Source organism: Hyaena hyaena, unplaced genomic scaffold (genome assembly GCF_003009895.1).
Source record: "Hyaena hyaena isolate Hyena2069 unplaced genomic scaffold, ASM300989v1 scaffold_78, whole genome shotgun sequence".
In the NCBI taxonomy this organism is placed as follows: Eukaryota; Metazoa; Chordata; class Mammalia; order Carnivora; family Hyaenidae; genus Hyaena; species Hyaena hyaena.
Window position 1 is genome coordinate 2,286,856 of NW_024080710.1, and position 22,779 is coordinate 2,309,634.

General features: G+C 45.3%; 1 protein-coding gene across 1 annotated transcript in view; it reads left to right on the forward strand.

Annotated features, from left to right (window-relative positions):
• LOC120232769 (FERM and PDZ domain-containing protein 2-like) overlaps nt 1-22,779 on the forward strand; it is a 58,782-nt gene that overhangs the window by 31,393 nt on the left and 4,610 nt on the right. Inside the window, exons 13-19 of the mRNA XM_039233667.1 lie at nt 3,210-3,357; nt 9,292-9,514; nt 14,761-14,861; nt 16,327-16,419; nt 17,750-17,857; nt 17,945-18,061; nt 21,395-21,570. Of these exons, the coding sequence (XP_039089598.1) occupies nt 3,210-3,357; nt 9,292-9,514; nt 14,761-14,861; nt 16,327-16,419; nt 17,750-17,857; nt 17,945-18,061; nt 21,395-21,570 (966 nt within the window). The remainder of the gene's footprint in view (nt 1-3,209; nt 3,358-9,291; nt 9,515-14,760; nt 14,862-16,326; nt 16,420-17,749; nt 17,858-17,944; nt 18,062-21,394; nt 21,571-22,779) is intronic.

Below are 22,779 nucleotides of genomic sequence, written 5' to 3' on the forward strand. Positions count from 1 at the left end.
ATTCAATCAGGAAAGTCTTGTTTGGGGAATGATGAACCTACCCGAGTTAGTAACTGTTCTTGGTCGTTAGCAGTAGTTAAAACACCCGAAGAGAAATGCATAAAGGCAGGGAAGGATACAGGCTTTGTAGGGATCTCTTTAAGAAAAAGAATACAGTGGCTCAGTCAGTTGAGGCAACAACTCTTGATTTTGGCTCAGGTCATGGTCTCAGGGCTGTGAGATCGAACCCTGAGTTGGCTGAGAGTAGACTCTACTTGGGATTCTCTTCTCTCTCTCTCTCTCTAAAAAAGAAAAAATGTTCTCTGTATGCAGTGTGTCCTTTCTGGGCGCCTAGGTTGCTCAGTTGGTTAAGGATCTGATTCTTGGTTTTAGCTCAGGTCATATCTCACAGTTCGTGGGTTTGAGCCCCATGCTGGGCTCTGCACTCACAGCACAGAGCCTGCTTGGGATTCTCTCTCTCCCTCTCTTTCTGTCCTTCCCTCACTCATGCTCACGCTCGCGCTCTCTCTCTCTTTCTCAAAACAAACAAATAAATAAATAAACATTTAAAAAAAAAAGAAAAAGAATACGAAGTTCTGAGTACAAACTCTGAAATGAAAGTGAATATTTATTTAGAATGAGAAATCACCAAAGCTCGTGAGTTTAAAAAGTGAACAAACGCTGCAGAACTATGAAGTTAAAAAGTACTATTTTTATTAATTAACTCCCCGAAGAACTGTAATTTCTTTTTCTTTCAAGTGTGGGTGGCGTGCGCTCTGATTCTGTTTCCATGTCATGGCACTTCTGTCAATAGAGGCAATAGAAATATCATTTAGGCTTTCTTTTGGCATGGCTGACTGAAAGTTATGTTGATAAGCTGCATAAAACAGGCAGCTTTGCCTAGAGATACACTTGCTCTTTGCAGAGCTGCTGCAGGTCTCTGTGCTACCAGTACAGGGAATCTAGTCAATTCTATTTCATGTAATTCCCATCCATAAAACAGGAATATCATCTGATGTATTGAGAATGCAGTAAATACAGTTATAAAGTATATCCTGGATCGGGCGGAAATGCCACGTGATAGGGGTGTTTTTAAGAATTAAACTACAGTGTTTCATTTCTTACAACTGAAGATTTTTGTCAGACTGGCCTCTGGCTCTGAGCATTTCAAAGTTCACTTTCCACGCTTTACAAGGACATATGAAGACTTGGTCAGAGCCCCCCAGGACCCTCAGCTTCATTAGCTCCTATGGCAAATGTGCGTCTGTCTGGAAGAGCGTCATTGTCCCGCAGTGAGATAGCAATCTGGACACACAAACTAGTGGGTGAAAAAACAGCAACAACGATTAGACTACAGGGATGAAATATTCAAAATGATAACACAATGCATAGAAATGAATGTGGTGTTATGGAAGCACCAAGCGTGTTTGTACTGCAAGAACAGGGGTGTAATGCTTTTCTTGTTTGTACGGAAAACTCCAGAATTCGAGTTTTACATCACCTTGTTCACAGAGCAGCTCTCCCATGTGAAAGTTTGCATGGGGATGTGCATGACTCATTAACTGACGTTATCAACATGGAAAAAAAAATCCAGACTGCTACAGTCAAGATTGTTTTCAACTTTCTGATAGGAGATTCCACTCTTTGTGGTATTTAATGCCTTAAAGCATTAGTGTGTAAAAGGGGAGTTTTGCCAAGAGTTTGTGAGTTGAAAGAAAGATGTGTGTGTGTGTGTGTGTGTGTGTGTGTATGTATGATTCTCTCTTCTCAGTTTTGTTAAAGAATAGGTATTAGATTTTTTTAAAATGGCATTATGCATCTATAATTTTTTTAATACCTGAGTGTTCTTAATATAAAGCTGTCAAGACTATATGAGGTTATCAACGTGTGCTGACAAAGGGGATGGATTCCAAGCAAATATTCAAGTTTGGAAAAGCAAATATTCAACTGCTGGAGTTCAGGCATCATTATAATTGGAATATTAAGAAGAAACCATCGAGGCTATTAGGGCAGCATCCATGAATGTTTGAGAAAATAAGTTATTTAAAAAAACACTAGGTATGGATTCCAAGTCCACTCACATTTGTATAAGGAGGTTCAACGTTACATGTGTCAATATAGTGAAAGAATACTTAGAAAATGCTCAGATTATTTAAAATTAGGCTATGGGTAAAAGAGTTTCTCAGAGGAAAAGTAATGAATAATGAATTATCTGCCTTTTGTTACTATTTGACACTGTGGATGGGGCTTCTTGGAAATGGTAACTACCATGAATTAAAAGGGATTAGCATTAACCAGGATCAGGAGCTTCAGGAGCCCTTTCAAGCATAAGCCCTGCATTTATAACGTTATCTTTCTAGGAGCAAGTTCAAAGTCCTTACTGAAATATCTAGAATATCTAGACTAGAGATTTTATTTAGAAGTTATATTTAAATGCATATTTAGTATCATCTCTATTTACTTCGTAGTTGATTGTCTTTATTAACATTGTGCATTGAAAATAGTTACGGATCTTTTCCCCAAAGCTCTGTATAGATAATCCTCTCCAGTTTATCCCACTGAACTGACCAATATTATCACTTCATATAATAATGAAGGTATAAATGAGGGGAAGGATTTCTTGGTGATGTGGCTTCAATTCCTGCTGCATTCTCAGAACTCTTGGTGTATTTCCTCATCTGTAGAATGAGGATAATTGTATGACCTCCTTCATTTTGTAGCCTTGAGGATGAAGTGAATGAATATTCAGAAAGCACTTAGAACAGAGCCTTGCCCGTACAGTAAGAAATATGAGAATACACACAGAGATCTTATCTTTTCTCTAATCCCACTAGCTGAAATTTTGTCTGTGCCTTCTGGGAGTTTGTGCAATGAAAACTGTGGGTCTATTTAATGGCCTTTCAAAAGGCACATGGAGAATTATGTCCACTCCTTGCTGAGGGCCATGTGTGTGCCTGACTCATTTCATATTTTATTTTAGCATACTTCCTGGCAGATAGCGATTACCCGGTAAACAAACATTTGCTTTGTGAATGAAGAAAAAAAGGGGGGATTTTCTTTAATCTAAGAAAAATATAGGGCCATGGTCAGACAGAGAACATCTGTCATACACTTCTGGATACATTGAGATTAAACTGAGGGCTCCAGCATTTGATAACTCTCGGGACACTTGTGCTTCAATGGACAGTAAAAATGACCAATACATTAAAGTCCGTGTTTGCTTCTTTAAGCGAAAGAAGTTCACCATCACAAGCGGCGTCACTGGGAAAAAGCACACGTTTGTCACTGATTCAGCCAAGACCTGTAAATATTTACTGGGACTCTGCTCTGCCCAGCATGGGTTTAACGCCCAGATGAGCTTCCTGCCAGCTGCAGCTGGTGAGTAGACACTATATTCTCAACCTCCAGTTCGAAAAGTTTGTTATTTCATAAAATCACTTGTATAAATATATACAGTTGACCCAGAAACCTCCAAAAACATTTTAGTTCTCTCTAATAACTCCAGAAATACCATTAAAGTGAAATATGTTTTGTTTTTCTTTGACTGGTAAATGCTGAAATAGGTAACATGGTGGTGGGAGGGATAAATGGATACAATCTTTCTGAAGTGCAATTGGGAATATATATCAAAAGCCTTTAAAAGAAGTTCATGTCCACTAGCCCTGTAATTTTGCCTGTAGGCAGGTATTTATCCAAAGGTGATAACTATGGAAGTACATGGAAGTTTATGTTCACGGGTGTTCACTAGAACGTTATTATTCTTAACAGCTACCATTTGGAAGCAAGCTAAGTCCCCAGACACACAAGACTAGCGAAATAAACCACAACACATCTCTATAAGTTAGACATTAAAGTTAGTTTTTAGAGACTGATGACACGTGACCATGTAGATGATATGGTGCTAAATGAGGAAAAGAGAAACACGCAGCCGTACCTTGCTCTGACAGAGCTCTCTGCAACGATGGACTATCTACACCCTTCTTTATGGAGGGTCACTACCCATATGTAACTCCCAAGACTTGAAAGGTGGCAAATGGAATGAAAGAACTGAATTTTTTATTTTATGTCATTTTAACTAACTTACATTTAAACGTAAATGGCCACACGTGCCTACTGTATTGGATAGCACAGGCATAAACACCAGGATCACAATTTGGTTAGTGTTAACATGTTTTAAAACAAGAAAGGAGGGATATGGAAATGAACTGCACCAAAGTACCTTTGGGGGTGTGTTATTACCTTTGTGAGTCAGGCACATAAGCATGGTTGTTATCTCTTTTGTGTGTTTTTCAATATTCACCAAACTTTCAACAATGTACATGTGTTATTGCTTTAATTAGGAAGGAGACTCTTAGGGAAAATGAGGTCACACATCACAAAAGACTAGTCAATATTTACTGAAAGTTAGGAAGTGCTAGGGAACCATTTGTTATTGTTATTAGTACTTTCCCAGGCAGTATGCTGAGCCCTTCCATGAATTATCTCATTTGTGCTCCTAATAAATACACTGTTTCCTTAAACTGCAATTGCCTGGTGGCTGAATGAGGCAAGCACCAGCATTGCTGGGGGAAGCAAACTGAAGCTTGGAGAAGTTAAGTGACATGCCAGCTGGGTGCCAGGGCTGAGGTTTGAACCTGTGGCTCCCTGAGCCTGGTGCCTATGCACTTCACTCCACAGTATAGCCTTTTATAACCTGTCAGAACAGGGACTTTCGGACAAGAGAAGTTTGGCTTTGAGTGTTGAATTTATTACATCTGTTATTGATCTCTAAGCATTATTTATCCTTTAGTTAGAAAAGGGAACAATATAATATAGTGGCGTCAGCCTTCATATTCATACCGTGGTCTCTTCATGCACATCATCAGGGAGTTTGCTAGGGATCCAGGATCTCGGGCACCATACCGATCTACTGAATAAGTCTGCGCTTGACAAAGAACCCAGGTGATTTGGATGCACATCAACGTGAGAGAATCCAGACTTGGAATGTGGCCCTTGGAGCCCAGTAGACTCTGGGCAGTGCCATTTATTAGCTGTGTGACTTGGGCAACTCACTTGCCTTCTCTGAGCCTCAGTGTCCTCAGATGAGCACACTGGCATCTGGTGGGCCAGCATGTAGGATGTTTCCAGCTATGTGTTTCATGGTCATTGCTCCGTGTGAGAAGGAACAGCAGCTCCTGCTTGTGGGATTTTGTTCAGTGCTAGCCAGTTCGTGTGGGGACTGTGAATGCTGGATTCTGTGGTCCTGGGACATGGCCTCAATCAGGAAACAAAATCACTGAGCATTTCAATCTGGAACCAAACATAGACAATAAAGGGGCATATTGGCAGCAAACTCCAGTAAATTATAAATATTTCATTGAAATCACAGAGTGGCAGTTTTAGGGTATTTGCATGGAGCTGGAGATAATGAATGTAAATTAATTATATTTTACCTGCTATTGCTGAGATACAGTGTGAAACATCATCAATATTATTTTTATTGCCTCATACCAGTGAATGTGAAATATTTATAAAGATCCACAGGCTCCCTTGTGAAACTAGTCTTTCTAAGCTGATTTTGCTCATAATATGCTATTCTCTCAAACTGTAAATTCTATCCTAAGAGTTTTTCAGGAATCTAACATTTGTATTAAAAGGATTATTTCAGGGGTACCTGGGTGACTCAGTCAGTTAAGCGTCTGACTTCAACTCAGGTCATGATCTCATGGTTCATGAGTTCGAACCCCACGTTGGGTTCTGTGCTGACAGCTCAAAGCCTGGAGCCTGCCTCAGATTCTATGAATTACTTTCTCTCTGCCCCTCCCCTACTCATGCTCTGTCTCTTCTTCTCAAAATTAAATTAATTTTAAAAGAAGATTAGTTCAGGCAATTTTTCTTTGTTGGGCTGGGTTGAGGTGGTGCTATTCTCTTGTGTTTTTTCTTTTATTGAATTATTATTGACATAAATATGTAAGTTTAAAGTGTACAGTATGATGGTTTGATACACCTATGTATTGCAGCATGATTACCACCATAATGTACTTAAAACCTCCATTTCCTCCCATAATTACATTTTTTTGTGTGTGTGGTGGTAACATTTAAGAGCTCCTATCTTAACAACTTTCAAGGATATAATACAGTATTGTTAACTATAATCACCATGCTGTGTATTAGATCCCCAGAACTTACTCATCTTATAGCTGGGAGTGTGTACTCTTTGGCCAACATCTCCCCATCTCCCTTAATCTCCCTTACCACCCCTGCTCCAGGTCCTGGCAACTACCATTCTCCTCTCTGCTTCTATTGGTTCAGATTTTAGATTCTGCATATAAATGAGAATATACAATATGTGTTTTTCTCTGTCTGACTTATTTCACTTAGAATAATACCCTTAGAGTCCATCCATGTTGTCTCAAATAGCAGGAGTTTTTTCTTCCTTATGGCTGAAAAATATCACATATAATATATATGCATTATATAAATATATCATATCATATATAAAATATATGATATATAATATCTATACACACACATTTCTTCTGTTCTTCTGTTGATGGACACTTAGGTTGTTTCCATGTCTTGGCTATTGTAACTAATGCTTCGGTCAACACGAGGGTGCAGGTATCTCTTCAATGTAGTGTTTTGATTTCCTTCAGGTGTATGCCCAGAAGTGGGGATTGCTGGAGCATATGGTAGTTCTATTTTAACTTTTTGAGAAACCTCCACACTGTTTTCCATAGTGGTTGCGCCAGTTGGCATTCCCCGCAACGGTGCACAAAGGTTCCCTTTGTGCCACATCCTTACCAACATCTGTTGTCTCTTATCTTCTTGGTAGTGGCCATTCAGACAGGTGTGACATCTTACTGTGGTTTTGATTTGCATTTCTCTGATGAAGAGTGATGCTGAGCACCTTTTCATTTGCCTGTGGGCCATTTGTATGTCTTTTTTATTTGGAAAAATTAGACAATTTTTCTTTGCCTTGAAAAATATTTCTTCATATTAGAAATTCTTTCTGCAGACACCATTTTCAGTGATTGCATCCATTTGGGAACTGGCCACATCCATCTAATGGCCCCAGATGACTTTCAAACTCAGCATGTCTATAAATATCTCAGCCTCCCATACAACTCTCTCCACCTTTATCTTTGTCTTGTTCAATCGAGACCACCCACCCACTCTACAAGAAACTGGGTGGGGGAGGGGGTCTGATCCTGCACCTTCCAGTCACATCCCACCTGTCACCAAGTACTCTCAAATGGGCCCACTGCTGGCAGTCATGTCCCTCTAATTTGTCTTGCTCTTGGCCTTCAAAGTGACCTTTTAAAAGCACCAATATGATCGTGTCCTTTCATGCTGAAAATTTGCAGGGGCTTCCTGCTGTCTGCAGGGACAAGCCCAGACTTAGGGTGGCACGTGAGACTCTTTCCAGCCTGGCCTGCACCTTCACTTATGTCTGGCCCTGAGTCCTTCTCTCTCTCTCTCTCTCTTTTTTTTTTTAATATATTTTTATTCTAGGAGAGAAAGAGAGAGAGAGAGAGAGACAGCGTGAGCAGGGGAGGGTCAGAGAGAGAGGGAGACACAGACTCTGAAATAGGCTCCAGGCTCCGAGCTGGCAGTCAGCACAGAGCCCGACGCAGGGCTCGAACCCATGAACCGCGAGATCATGACCTAAGCGAAAGTCGGACGCTTACCCGACTAAGCCACCCAGGCGCCCCCCTGAGTCCTTCTATTTGATCTCCAGCTACCCTGCATGCTATCTTGCAGGCTGCTGAACACATGAAGTTATCTTGGGTCCATAATTAAGCCTAAGGTCACAGTCCCTTTGGGCCCTGGTTGATCAGAAGGCTGAGAATGTCTCAGATGAATCCCCTAGGCCGCTGTGTTTCTCTCTGTGTCCTGGACACCTCCATTTCTAGTACCCACTGTGGAGTCAGCCCACTTGAGCGTGGCTCCTGCCTTACCATTTATAAACCCTAGGACCTTGATCAAATTATTAGCTCTCTCTCAGCCTCAATTTCCTCCTCTATAAAATCGGTATACATTATAATACTACCCCAAAAGGGTTTTGTGGAGTTTAAATGAGATCATATAGAGAACATGCTTACCACTGTGCCTGGCGCATAATAAGCATTCAGCATAGGTGAGCTGTCGGTATTGATGTTACCACTGTTGTTGCTTCATGTCTGAATGGGTCCACGCTCTGGAGGAAGATCCTATATGACTTGTGTGAAAGCCGCAGGTCATATTCAAATTGCCTAGAGTCCCTTGTTCTTTCGCGCCCACTGTGTGTGAGTGATGGTACCGAATGTCTCAGATACAGAAAATTCTCAAGAAGTATTTTTAAAAGGCCACCTTTCTCAGTGGGCACAGCCCTGGCAGTGAACCAGACACCAGTGTAGAAAAGGGGGTTCTGCTTTGAGAAAGTCAATGCTCATGGACACCCTCGAAGTGGAAGCATATCACCATGCTTCAGACATGCACACGTGCAGACAGACAAAACTACAGCCACACAGGCACTGTGCGCCCGAGCATTTTTTCCTTCTCAGTTTTAGCAGGGAGCAGATGGCCAGAATACAGTCGTCATTTTCCTTTGCAAAACACAAACTTGGCTTTATAAAGCCTAGTTAATTTAACAATTCTATCAATCAAATCTCAGTTTCTTATGAATGACACGAATAGTGAAGTGGTAAAGAGTCACTTACATGCACGGTCTTGAGTCAGGGGCTTCATGAGTACCATTTATTACATCCTTCCACGTGAAAGAGAAAGGGAAGTTCAAGGCGGAGGGAGGCTCCATGCATCTGATATGTACTCATATTTCAGAATATTGGATCTTAAATATTACCAGGGAAACTAAACTGTGTAGAGGTTAAAGACTATAATCCAGAGCGAGAGCCTGATCTCAGAGCCCAGGTAATTTGAAGACCCACTTGTTTGTTACATTTGTGAGGACAGTTTTGTAAAGGCACTGAGCAGAATGGATGGCAGCAGTAAATGATACACTAGGCTCTGCTGGCATTTGTGACATTACCCTGAGTGTTAACAACCATCAGAACCTTGGCTGGGGGCCTGTCAGTTACAGGGGGAGGGAGGGTGTCTCCTTACCCTTGCTGTGTTTCCGAGGTTGCTTTCATTAGTGAGTGCTAGTTAGGAAGGCGGGGCATCCTCAGGGCTAACTGCGAGAACCCCACGAGTCAGCCCCAGGACAGACTGTGGAGAAAGAAAAGCAACAATAGAAACCGGGGTCTGTGATGTGTTGTCACCCTGAGAGGGAGTGATAGATCTGAGGGTCATGCTTCTGTGTATCTATGTTGTTTATCCTTTTCTCCCAAGTTCCAGACGATGATAAGTGTGTGCAAATGGCCAACATGAGTCTTGCACACCTGGCCCCGTCTCAGCCTCTCACCTGGATTCAGCGGCTGTCGGGCTCAGAAAACGCACTGTTCGCACCTGCACCCGGGCTGGGAGCCGCTGCAGGGGGCCTGCGGCGCATGTCTCTGGATAACTTCACCGTGGAAACCAGCAAGGAGACTGCGGCACGGGGAATCCGAGGCAGGTGGGTTTGACACGTCCATTCTCTGAGCCCATGCCACCTTGTACTTGGCCCTCCGGGGCAGTCTGTCCCTGAAGAAGTCATTTAAAGGATGTCAGATATCCGATGGAGGTCTATGCTCATTCAACTATCAACCAATTCCGTAGAGATTTCCTGAAGGCCGGCTATAGGCAAAGTCTACAGGGCGGACACCCTGCCCTCTGTGTTGTTCTGTGTTGTTCAGGTGGAGAAAGAACTAGATGAGGACAAAACAAACAATTTGTCATTAGCCTGTTTGGTCTTATCATGAGCCAAGTACTGTTCTCAGCACTTGCACACATCAACTGATTTTACTCTCCCCACCCTGCAAAGAGGTTTCTATCATTCTCCCAGTTATACAGGGGAAAAAGGGAGAGTTTGGGATTTGAGCCCATCTGGACCTAGAGTCCACACTCCTAACCTTTATACTGTGCTGCTCTCTCTGCTGATGCATTGCTTGTCATTTAATTTGTAAGCGAAAATAATGAGCTTCTAAACACAACTTTACATTATAACACATGGATCGGTAAATGTAGAAATAGCCTAGAAGTTGGATGACACTTACATTGCAGTTATATAAATAGCTTGGATTCACAGGCAGCACATGACCAATGGAGGAGTTGTTTTCTGGAATGAGTTATACATTTGCTTCAGCAAAAGGGTATGGATAATTCATCTGAACTGCATTGTATGTATGTATTATGTACCTATCCATCTAGAATTCTTTTACATATAAATGCATACACATATGTAATTCTTAGATTATTGCCCCAAATTCTGTTGATGCAACTGTGCATCACGGTGCACCACAAGCAAAATCAGCAATGATGGAGAACGATTATCGGTGTAACAACCTACTCTAAAGCACAGCGGCTTAAAACATCAACCATTTTGTTACTCTAGTTCACAGTTTTCCGGGATGGAAATTCAGGCAGGCTTCATTCAGCTAGGTGATTCTGCTTTGTATAGTATTGGGTCACTTGACAGTACTCAGCAGGACTGGTCTGGAGGCTCCAAGATGACTTTACTTACACACGTGGCCCCTCGGTAGGGATGGCTGGCACGGTGGGCTCTGTTGGGCACCTTTCCTCCCTGTGTGGTCTCAGGCCCTCTGCACCTGGTGCCACCAGCCAGGTAGTCAGTCTTCCCCATGGCGACTCAGGGCTCTAGTGGCTCAAGGTGAGGCTGCCAGTCTTCTTAAAGGCTGGAGTGGAGCTGACACAGTGTCACTTCTGAAATACTTGGTTTCTCAAAGCAGTCACGGGTTAGCACAGACTCAAGGGTAGCAGAAACAGATTCCATCTCTTGATGTAGGAGTGTCAAAGAATTTGTGGCCATTTTTACTCTGGCATTCAAATTAATAATACTTTATAGCAATTTAAAAGCAGGAAGAAGCTATGACTGACTCAAGGCCACCTTGAGAATGTGCTGATTGCAAAGGATCCTTCCTGAGGATGCTGGGCTTCCCGGGATCTGCCTGCAGGCTTGCACAGCAGGGCCCACAGCACCGCTGGGCAGCCAGCCTTCTCCACAGGAAACTAGGTTAGAGTCTTCAGCAAATGCTGCTGCTCCTTTAATTTTAGTTCACAAATGCCAAAAGTTCAGAACCCTTAGTAACTCACTTCGGAGGTGGCTAGTAACCCTTAGATGAAAAAGGAAATGGGGTCCTTGGCCATCTGGAAGGTCCCAGAAGCACAGCTTGAGGCAGTGACTGAATGCAGTGGTTTTGTGGAGATGGTGCTAGGAAGCAGGGGTGAGCAGGGTGAGACAGGAAGGGGAAATCAAACCAAGGAGGGCATTGCCATCTGCGTAGCTGGCATGGATGACCAGGGCTGTTTTCCAGTGAGAAGTGCACAGAAGGCCTCCCAGAATGGTCTGTATGAAGGACAGGCAGACGACACCTGTGTACCGGCTCCTCTCCCCTCTGCTTGAATGCTGTCCATGGAAGGCATGAACTCCCCCATACTTTTAGGAGGGGTGGAGATAGTGGGGGCAGAGGGCACTGAGATGCAAAAGAAGCTCTAGGGCAGCAGGAAGACCACACTGGATGTTGTCAGCACGAGCCAAGCCTGAGCTCCCGTGGAAGTGCTCACCGCTGCTGTGGCCAGAGCCTGACGTGGGCTGAGGGCGGACTTGCATCTAACTCTGTCGGTCTCCGTGGCATGAATGAGCTGTTCAGCATTTCCTTACTGTGGCTTGGGCAGAGATGACTCAGCCGAGGGCCCCTTCAGTCGGGGCTCTGGGGCCCCCTCAGTGTTTCGCTGCCTGCTCAGCCGTCTATTGCTATATGATCGTGAGCAAGTTCTTTAATAAGGGCCTCAGCCTCCTCATCTATCCGTGATGATAACACACCCACCCCCAGGATGGCTGTGGGAATTAAATCATGTTAGGAAACACTGAACATGGGTTGGGTCTGTGGCCAGTGTCCTAATGTGGGTCCCTTCTGCTAGGAACATGCTAGGAACACCCCCTAGAGGGATAGAGTGGGTTAAACATGTATGGTTATTTCCAAATGAGGGGGTTGGAGAAGGCTGCATGGGGCATGTGACACCAGGTCATGAGGGCTGGTAGATTTGGGCACAGGGAGAGGGAGGGGAGGGTACCATGAGTAAAGGTCCAAGTTCGTCTTGCTAGAAAAGTTGGTTGAGCACCTGCTGTGTGCCAGCCCCGGGCTAGTGGCTGAGGATTCAGCACGATGAGCAGGACAGACACAGTCCCCGCCGCGTGGCACTCACAGATGTGGTAAGCACAGGGGCCTGTGTGGGCAGGAACAGGCTGAGCTGTTGGCCTGGAGCCCGGAGCCTGCGGCTTGGTGGCTGGAGCAGGGACAGGAAGGGAGGGGCTGCATGCAGGCGTTCACACCCAATGAGACGGGACCCCATCCCCAGTGCTGTGCCGGAGTTGTTTGCTCAGCGCCCCTTAAAACAGAGTGGTCGGTAGGGGCGTCAACCCTGACACACACACCCCCCCCCACCTCACCCTCCTCCCCTGTGAAGCTGGCTCCCCATTTCACATCACCTTTCCTGTGAAAACTTTCCTGACTGTCCCTGCAAAGGGGTGGCTCCTTGATGTCATTGGCTCCATTTAGAGCAGCCGCCCGTGCCCTTCTACCCTGACAACCACATGTGTCTGCCTGTCTGCTTGTTAAACAGTGAGTGAGCTTCCAGAGAGCAATAGCACGTCTGCTTTTTCCTCCGATCTGTGGCCAGGGTGTGGAGGCTTTCTGTAAATGGTCTTTTTTTGGGGGGTGGAGGGGGGTTTGCAGGAAAATTCACATGACATAAAATTCACCATCTGAACCATTAAAAAAATTTTTTTAATATGTATTTTATTTTTGAGAGAGACAGAGCATGTGCAAGGAAGGGGCAGAGAGAAAGAGGGAGACACAGAATCTGAAGCAGGCTCCAGGCTCTGAGCTGTCAGCACAGAGCCTGATGTGGAGTTCGAACCCACGAACTATGAGATCATGACCTGAGCCCTAGTCGGACACTTAACTGACTGAGCCACCCAGGTGCCCCCCTATCTAAATCATTTTTAAGTGTACAGTTCAGTAGCATTAGGTACACTCCCATTATTATGCAAACAATCTCCAGAACCCTTTTCATCCTGCAAACCTGAAGCTCTGTCCATGAATCATGACCCCCGCCCTCCTCCCTGAGCTTCGGAGAGCCACCATTCTACTTTTGGTCCCTATGCATGTGACCACTCCAACTGCCTGGTAGGGATGAAATCACGCGGGGTTTGTCCTTGTGGGACCGGCAGTAAGTGCCAGCCCTTATCCTTTGTAAGCAGTAGTGGCACCTGTGGCCAGATCAGGCAGGCCGTAGAAACCTGGGCATGGAAGTCCTTCCCTTCCTCCAAAGGTTCTGCCAAATGCCACCTTGTCCTCAGAGCCTCTCTCGGCCCCTCCTGGGAGTGTCCTTCCTCTGAATCCAGGAGCGCTGTACAGGGCCTCTCCCTGAGCACTCTGGTGGGCTCTGTGTGACGTGAAAGGCACCTGCTCCTCATTCTGTCGTGGGCTGGAGACTCTGGAAGGCGGAGCCCCCCTCCCATCCACCTTTGCCCTCAGTGTCTTGCCAGCCCAGGGCCTGACATGTGGTGGGTGCTCCGTCCACGAGGGTTGAACATGCTGAAATGCACAGTAGAAACAGAAGCCAAGTCAGAACGAGGCCTCATTCCTAATCTCTGCAGAATGGCTCCGGGCTTGCCCCTCGCCCCTGCTCTCACCTCCTCTTCCCCTTCACTTTCACTTCGCCACTGTCCTTCCCTTTCTAGCTCTGGCCGTCTGAACAGAGATCACTGATCCAAGACAACAGCAAGAGGCTCCGTGGGAAGCTGCCTGCGCCCGCATCCCTGCCTTAGTCTGGCTGCCTAAAGCAGGGGGGCGGCTGTGAGCTCACTGAGGTGGGGGACGAAGGGCCAAATCTGTTCAGATGGTTGGCCTTCCTTTCTTCCGATGAAGCCCACACTGGCTTCCTCCAGGGCTCTGAGCACCCATGGCTGCACTTCTACTCTTCCCTCTTCCCCTCCACTTTGCTCATCCCTCAGTGGAGCTTATCTTGTGCACAGCTGACCCTGGAGGCATGGCAGTGTCACCCCCGAATTCATTATTCTCCTAGGGCATAGACTATTTTCTGTTCACTAGAACAGAAAGGCCAGTTGAATGCCTGCATGAAAGGTTCTTGTTCTCAGCTTGGTATGATGGGGGTAGGGGGTAGCCAGCCCAAAGCCTGCAAGGGCCAGCAGGTGAGTTACTGTGTGGAGCCCTCGGGGGCCCATCACAGTGGGGGAGCCAGAGCAGGCACCAGCCAGACTGAACACAAAAGCAAACAACAAAAAAATCAGGACCCACTAAAAGCATTGGGGCTTCATACTCATTACCCTGTTTTGGAGCCAAACATGTATTATTACTTTGCAAGTGTGGAAGTAAATACACTATTCCTATTTTATGGTTAAGGAAATGGAGGTTTGGAAGGGCTGCATGTCCAACACAAAGGAGAGATAATAGAAGGCCAGGTGAGTCTAGGGTCCCCTCTGGGACAGAAAGACCCCAAAGCTATTCTTTCTAGTACTCTCCTGGCAGCCACGTCAGCCTGTGATGGGGTGTCTGTGGGTCTGCTGGCTGGTCAGGCATGTGGCTGCCTTCCCCCCAGGCCACCAACCATACTCAGAAGTGCCAGGAAATTGCCTCTTAGAGTCCTCTTTTCTCATCTTATGGCCTTTCCCTGCAGCCCCTGTACTGGTCGGGAGCAGCTGGAGACCATCTGTTTGATCCAGAAGTCGACGACTTATGACCCTCTCTCCGGGCCGCCTGTTCCGAGCGTGCACAGGGGTAAGGGCCGGGGCATGGGCCATGTTTGGGAAAAAAGAAACCCTACATGTGACGCTTGCTCTTAAGGCTTTTGCCACTACTTCATGTTGCCTTCCCAGTCATAGTCACAGTCTTTGTGATTTTTTAAATTAATGTCAAAGCTACTTATGGTCAGGAAGAGAGAGCTCTTGCAGTCCTGCTTTGGCTTGGACCAGGGGCATGTGGGTCTGACATGTGTCAGCCCTGGTGAAGGTTCTCAGTGTTCTGGTCCCGCGCAAAGAAGATGTGCTGTGAAGTGGTGTGGCCAGAAATACACTGTCCATTTCAGCTACAACTCTTCACCGACTCCGAATATCACCAGACAACATATACAGGGTCTGGGAAGACCCTAGGGAAAGTAAAGACAAAATGATTCCAGAACTAAAGAAAATATTTAGGCTAGACAAGCCTTAAGCCCTGGGGAATACTGCTGAGCAGCTTTTTGTTTGTTTTGTTTTTTTGAGAGAAAGAGAGAGAATCTTTTTTAAAATTAAAATATAGTTTACTGTTGAGTTGGTTTCCATACAACACCCAGTGCTCATCCCAACAAGTGCCCTCCTCCCTGCCCATCACCCATCCTAGCACTGCTATTGCTGGGTCACAGGGGAGTTCTACTGTTAATTTTTTGAGGAACCTCCACGCTGTTTTCCAGACTGGCTGCACCAGTTTACATTCCCACCAACAGTGTAAGAGGATGCCTAATGAGACAGAGAATCTTCTTTTTTTTTTTAATTTTTTTTAATGTTTTATTTATTTCTAGGAGAGAGAGAGCGTGAGCAGGGGAGGGTCAGAGAGAGAGGGAGTCACAGACTGAAACAGGCTCCAGGCTCTGAGCTGGCAGTCAGCACAGAGCCCGACGCGGGGCTCGAACCCACGAACCGTGAGATCATGACCTAAGCGAAAGTCGGACGCTTAACCGGCTAAGCCACCCAGGCACCCCGAGACAGAGAATCTTAAGCAGGCTTCACACCAAGCATAGAGCCCAATGTGGGGTCGATCCCATAACCCTGTGATCATGACCTGAGCGGAAATCAAGAGCTGTCCTCAATTACTACAGACCAAAGAGGGGAAGGCTTTGCTGTCCCATCTCCGTGCTCTAACTTTAGTTTGATTTTCACTGCCTGCAAGCACATCTTTGCTGAAATTCTCCCTTGTACAGACCAATGCAGAACAAAACTAGCTATAGGAAGTTGTATAGAAAACAAGTACCACGCCCTCTGCCCCCATCTTGTCTCTGGTCTTGATAAGCCAGCACTGACCTAGTGAGGCTTTATGAAGCAAGTGTGCTGACCCAGTGAGGGTAATCAGAAGTGTGTGTTCTGTGATCCATTCCCAGTATTGTGTGTGTGTGTACACATATGTGTGTAAAACACAGCTTATCCCTTCTGTATTAGGTCTCAGATAATTTGAAGGGAAAGAATAATCTGGATTTTGTTTCCACCTCTAGAGCCACAGAGTAACAGGAGAAAGAACTTTATACCTGAGCCGGAACGAGAAATTGTGCATGTGACACTGCGCCGGGAGCCACGTCGTGGTTTTGGTGAGAGGGGAGACCAGTCTCTCCCTCTGGGCAGAAGGGAGGGGTGTGCAATTTTCCCTTTTGACTTTTTGACTCCCCTCTCTTGCCTCTCTCTCAACTTGCCTGTTTCAACGATTGTTTCTTTTTCTTCCCTTTAAGTGTCCCTAACAAACAAAGGAACTTCTGGGTCAAAGCTTTCCTGATAAGATTTTGGGGCTCATATCTGAGACTCTAAGTACAAGATAGAAAGAGACTTTTTATCCTAATACTATGTAACAGCCTTTCTGTAGTATATCTAGATTCTTAGGGATGGGCAGGAATAGTCCATCTCTTTCATGTCTTTATTGTTTATTACATTAATTTTAAAAAATGTTTTATTTATTTCTGAGAGAGAGAGAGAGAGACAGTGTGAGCAGGGGAGGGTCAGAGAGAGAAGGAGATACAGAATCTGAAACAGGCTCCAGGCTCTGAGCTGGCTGTCAGCACAGAGCCCGACGCGGGGCTCGAACCCACAAACCGTGAGATCATGACCTGAGCCGAAGTCGGATGCTTAACCGACTGAGCCACCCAGGCGCCCCTATTGTTTATTACATTTAAAGGTCCTTAAAATCACACAAGAAACAAGACACTGAGACAAGATACTTTATTAAAAATGATCTCTTTCTGGATAAGATGATGCCATTTGAGGCAATGTGGATTGACCTAGAGGGAAATTATGCTACGTGAAATAAGTCAGACAGAGAAAGATGAATACTGTACGATTTCACTTAATATGTGGAATCTAAAAAACATGAATAAATTAATAAAAAGCAGAATCAGACCCTCTGATGGTTCCAGAGGGGAGGGAGGGGGAGAGTTTGGCAAAATGAAGGAAGAGATACAGGCTTCCAGTTTGGGAATGAGTAAGTCAGGGGAATGAGAGGCATAGCATAAGGAATATAGTCGATGACACTGAAATAGTGTTTGGGGACAGATCATAGCTACACTTGTGGTGAGCATAGCATAATGTATAAACTTGTTGAATCACTATGTTGTACACCTGAAACTAAAAGAACATTGTGTATCAAGTATACCCAGATAAAAAAAAACCTCTTTCCTATTTCTGATTATCAGGGGCAAAATGCAGTGCCCATTGTTGGGTTGTGTTCTTAGCTTTAGCTGTGCTTACTAACGGCGGAAGTCGACTTTTATCCATGTGTCTGGCAGAGTTGAAAGAGCTGTTCGAGAATCAGACGACTTAGGTACAAATATCAGCAGTGCCACTTGGTAGCTGTGTGATCTCAAGCAAATAATCTAACCTCTCTGGGCAGCATCATTACGTATCATCTTATTAAATACCATTGGATTCTAGGTTTTGTCATTAACGAGGGAGAAGATGTTGGCAGAGTTGCCCCTGGCATCTTCATATCTTCTATTATACCTGGAGGACCAGCTGAAAAAGCTAAAAAGATCAAACCGGGTAAGTCTTTTTAAATTGCCAGACACTGCCTTAAGGAATGGCTCTTTCTCTCCTTGACAGTATTATTAAGATGCTTTATTTTTCCAGGAGGGCAGATTCTAGCCTTGAATCACATCAGTCTGGAGGGCTTCACGTTCGACATGGCTGTTAGAATGATTCAGAACTCTCCTGACAACATAGAATTAACCATTGCTCAATCAAAAGGTATGTCTTCACCCGAGTTCAGAAGCTGGAGGCTTCTATTTGCAGGAGTTCGTTATCACCACGAGGTACTAGATCTTTAAGATTACTTAGGTTTGGTGGTGCTTTTCTCATGCTGCTGGCTTGCAAAGAGGCAGTGTCGTGGCACAAATCACGAAGTTCTGCAGTTTCACGGGCAGAATGGGCTCTATCATTGCTTGTTCTGACCGACGGGAGTGGCCTCCTCCGTCCAATTCTTTATCAGATGTGGCCGATACAGCCATTGTGTGCTTTTCTGCTCGCTCTTGTGTGACAGGGAGGACATTCTTTTTGTCAGTCAAGTCCTTATGGAAAGTGGCTCCTCCAGGGTTTCTACATAGCTGGGACTTGCATGTGGCACTCCGCCAGGGAGGGGACTGGAGAGCTGTTCTCGAGGGTGCACTTGTATAGCAGGCACGCTGGTCTTACCTGGTTAAGACTTGGCATGTTGGAGATCAACCTAAGGGTAAAGTTCTTTAAAGTGATGCTTTTATTTATCCTTGAGGTAAGTATGAGAGAACAACAATTGCCCACATCAGAGAATAATATTATGCATTTTTTGGGACAGGTTTGGGGAGAGGCGTGGATGTAACCGGGGATGTTAACATTCCCCTCCCTCCCGGTTACCTGGAATCATTACTGCATTTTGGTTGAATGGTCCTGTAACCGAACTGCAGACTGCCTGTGAATCCGAGCTCCTGGATTTCTTTCTCACGCTCCCAGTTCTCTGGACAATTTCCCCTTGTGTACAGAGATGCTTCACATCACACCAGACAACATTTTCTGGATCCTAAATGTGGGAACCCCATTGCCTTGCCCCGTGAAGGCATTCACATTCTCTCAGTCTTGTTACACATTCACGCTGGGGCCAGGTAGCTTTCCCAAGTGTTGCAGCTGCCCCTGGACAGAAGCCACAGGGCATGGGAGGGGGCAGCACAGCCGGAGCCTCAGCCACGTGCCTTTCACCCTGTGTTTGGAGCTGACCCCGAGGCTCGGCCCCAGCACCCGTGAGCCACCAGCCCCAGTTCATAGTCTCTGCTGGATTTCCCACTGCTATCCCTGTTGTGCGCATCCCATTTTACCCTTCCTTGCATTCCCCTCCACATTTTGCACCGGACTAGGACAGAAAGGAGGAATCGAAGCATCCTTTTCTGGGCAGGAAACAAAGCAGCTGAGCCGATGGGTTCGGTGTCATTCAAGGCTGGCTGCCGGGAGGGGAGGTGTCAGCAGCCGGTACCCAAAGTCTGCAAGGCTCAAACCACAGTTTCACACTAGAATTTTGGACAACTGCTTTCCTCTAATGCCTGTGAGTTATATGTCTTTCCACTTTAGGGCCCCAGTTACCTGTTGGGAAGTTTGCTTCCCACTGCTGCAGAGGCTTGACTGCTGTGCCTTTTATAAGTGTTCTTTTCTTTTCTTTCTTTCTTTCTTTCTTTCTTTTTTTAAAAAATGAGATAGAGAGAGACAGAGAGAGAAAGAGAGAGAGAACACACATGAGCTGGGGGTGAGTGCAGAGAAAGGGAGAGAGAATCTCAGGCAGGTGCCCTGCTGTTAGCACGGAGCCCGACATGGGGCTCCATCCTACCTGGAGATTATGGCCTGAGCCAAAATCAAGAGTTGGATGCTCAACTGACTGAACCACCCAGGTGCCCCTGACTGCTGTGCATTTCTATGTGGTTAGGCTGCTGTTGGGGCAGGCACTCTGGACTGGAGGTCAAGGACAAGACAGATAATAGTCCCATCATGGGCAGCCATCACTATCTACAACAGATTGAGTTTTAATTCCCACAGAAGGTCTCTTGGTTTCTGTTTCCTTTAGGCAGGCTCACGTTGTACAGCTTGACTTTTTAATTCAATCATAAATCCTGTCCTCATCTCGCATGGAGGGTGTGGAAGAAAATGAACAGATGCTTACAACATTGCCAGAAGGACAATGACAGTAGAATCTGTGAATGAAATGGCTAGGAGTAAGGCATTATAGAACAATGGCCCCACCATTCTTCACTGAATGCCTTTACACTTGAATAACTTCCAATCTAATTCATTAAATTACAGTTGATTCAGTGTGTGAGTTTGGGTACTTCCCTGAGTGCTAATGAGTCTGTATCAAAAGTGAGCCTACTTGTGTGTTTATATATCCAAATCTAAAAAATATCAGACCAATATGCCTTCATCCGACATGTATTTGTTAAGCAGCTAATATTAACATATTAATAGTAAATACATTGGGGTGCCTGGGTGGCTCAGTTGGTTAAACGTCAGACTCTTGATTTGGACTCAGATCATGACCTCACAATCATGGGATCGAGCCCTGTGTCAGGCTCCATGCTGACAGTGTGGAGCCTGCTTGGGATTCTTTCTCTCCTCTCTCTGCCCCCACCCCCCACCCCCCGCATGCACTTGCTCTTTCTCTCTAAATAAATCAATAAATATTTAAAAAATAGTAAATACATTTATTGAAGCTCTCCATGTACTCAACTAATTTCTCTTCATCTCTCTCTGTCCATATGTAAGATCTCTCTGCATACATAATTTCTAACCCCTACCAACTCCAAAAGGTAGTTGATACTATCTGTATCAACTAAGGAAATTGAGCTCCAGAAATGTTAAGTAACTTGCCCAAGGCTTTACCTATTGATTCTTGACCTCATGTTCTTTCCCTTGTTTTGTGCCAGGTCAAGGGTCAGACAAGGGGTAAATAGGAATCAGTGGCCCAGCCTTTGCCCCCAGGGAGTCCACCATCTTGTTATTACCAAATCCTCTCCAAAAGACCTAACATGTTGGTCTTTGGATCACATGTTGATTACAGTCACGCTCAGTAGGATCTCCAGAAGAGGCTGAGTTTAGGAGTACCACCATGTGCTGGCTGTGGGATCCAGGGAAGCTACTTAATCCTTTTGACTTTGCTTTCTCATATTTGAACTGGGATAACACCTTCCTGGTGGATATGTAGAAAAAATGGAAAGATATATATATATATACGTGTGTGTGTGTGTGTGTGTGTGTGTGTGTGTGTGTGATTATATAATGCCCATCACATGGCAATAAATTAATAAGGCAGAGCTGGCAACTCTCCAGTTGCTCCTATGTTTTCATAGTTGGGTCACAAACCTCTACGTAGGTTTTTAAATCACACTCAGAATCTTCCCTTCCTCTATTCGAAATGCATCATCCTTTCCGGGGTGCTAAACTCACATCATTCTCAGCAGCTATAAAAGGTCTCTTTGTCATTGGAAGAAAATGCTATACCCCACATAGCGTGATGCCACTGAGATGCCAGTCTTTCCAAGCTGTTGACATCTTGGCTTGCTTTTATAGGTATTTGTGGAAATACCCCAAGTGAGGAGAAGAATAGTCCAGCCAATTCTGGGGTCTTCTCTACAGACAGCCCGAGCAACGGGCACCAAGAAAGTTTCGCATCACATGCACAGAAACGGGAGAAGAATACTGAAGAGCTAGAAATGGCTCAGACTCAGAGCTTACTGCCATTAATGGTAATCATTCCCTTGGTTCACTCTCTAGAATTTGAAGGAAAGAGAACAGTATGGGACCCCAATAGTCCTGACTCCAAATTCGCACTTCCCTCTCTTTTTGTCAGCTAGATGGGAATTTACTTAATCCTTCTGACCCTCAGCTTTCTCACCTGCAAAATGGAAATAAATGCCTGCCCTGCATGATTATTGAGAAGAACATAAAGGGAAAAAGGCAAAGCCATGCCAGCCAGGGACATGCATAGACTGTCGGGCTCAGTGTCTGAATATTCAGTGTCCTCAGTCACTGGTTATAACTGTTACTGGTAATAACATTGGCTGCTACCAAGGGCCATGTATGAGCAATCAGGCATCCATATATTCTTGGCCTCTAGTTTGCCATTGAGATCCAGTGGCTTTGCTCTTCACAAAGCCAGAAAGGAAGAAGACAAGCCAGCTTTGGGATACAGAGGGCTGTGTACTTCAGTACCCGGGCCACTGCCTTAGCTGTGTCTCTTTGGACACTTGGTAGAAAAGTCTCTTTTTTTTTTTTTTAATTTTTTTAATGTTTTTTATTTATTTCTAGGAGAGAGAGAGAGAGAGAGAGAGAGAGACAGCGTGAGCAGGGGAGGGTCAGAGAGAGAGGGAGTCACAGACTCTGAAAGAGGCTCCAGGTTCTGAGCTGGCAGTCAGCACAGAGCCCGACGCGGGGCTCGAACCCACGAACTGCGAGATCATGACCTGAGAGAAAGTCGGACGCTTAACCGACTAAGCCACCCGGGCGCCCCTAGAAAGGTCTCCTTTTGCCCTCCAGAACTTTCTCCCTTCTGCTCAGGGCCCCATGAAGCTGATGTTCATAGACTGTGTCAGCCTTCTTTCTACTAGTTGGCTCAGCCCAGGAGAAGCCCTGTGTCTAGAAAAATTTCTGCTTTTCTTTACTCTCACCCTGGGACCCCACTCACAACACTTAATGACACTGTTGTGTGGGTTTCTCACCAGAAGCAATTCTGGCAGTAACTGAGTGGAGTTAGCACTGGATCCCACAGGTTTTGGGGGGGCTGGACTCAGTCCACAAGACTGCCTCCATCTGAGAAGCCAATCAAAAGTAACAGATCCCCAGGTTACCCACACTTCTGTCCAAAGTTGGCTACAAATTGGAGGTTCCCATGTCTCCCCTTGGGTTTGTAACTTCCTAGAGCAGTTCATGGAACCCAGGAAAACAGTTTTACATTA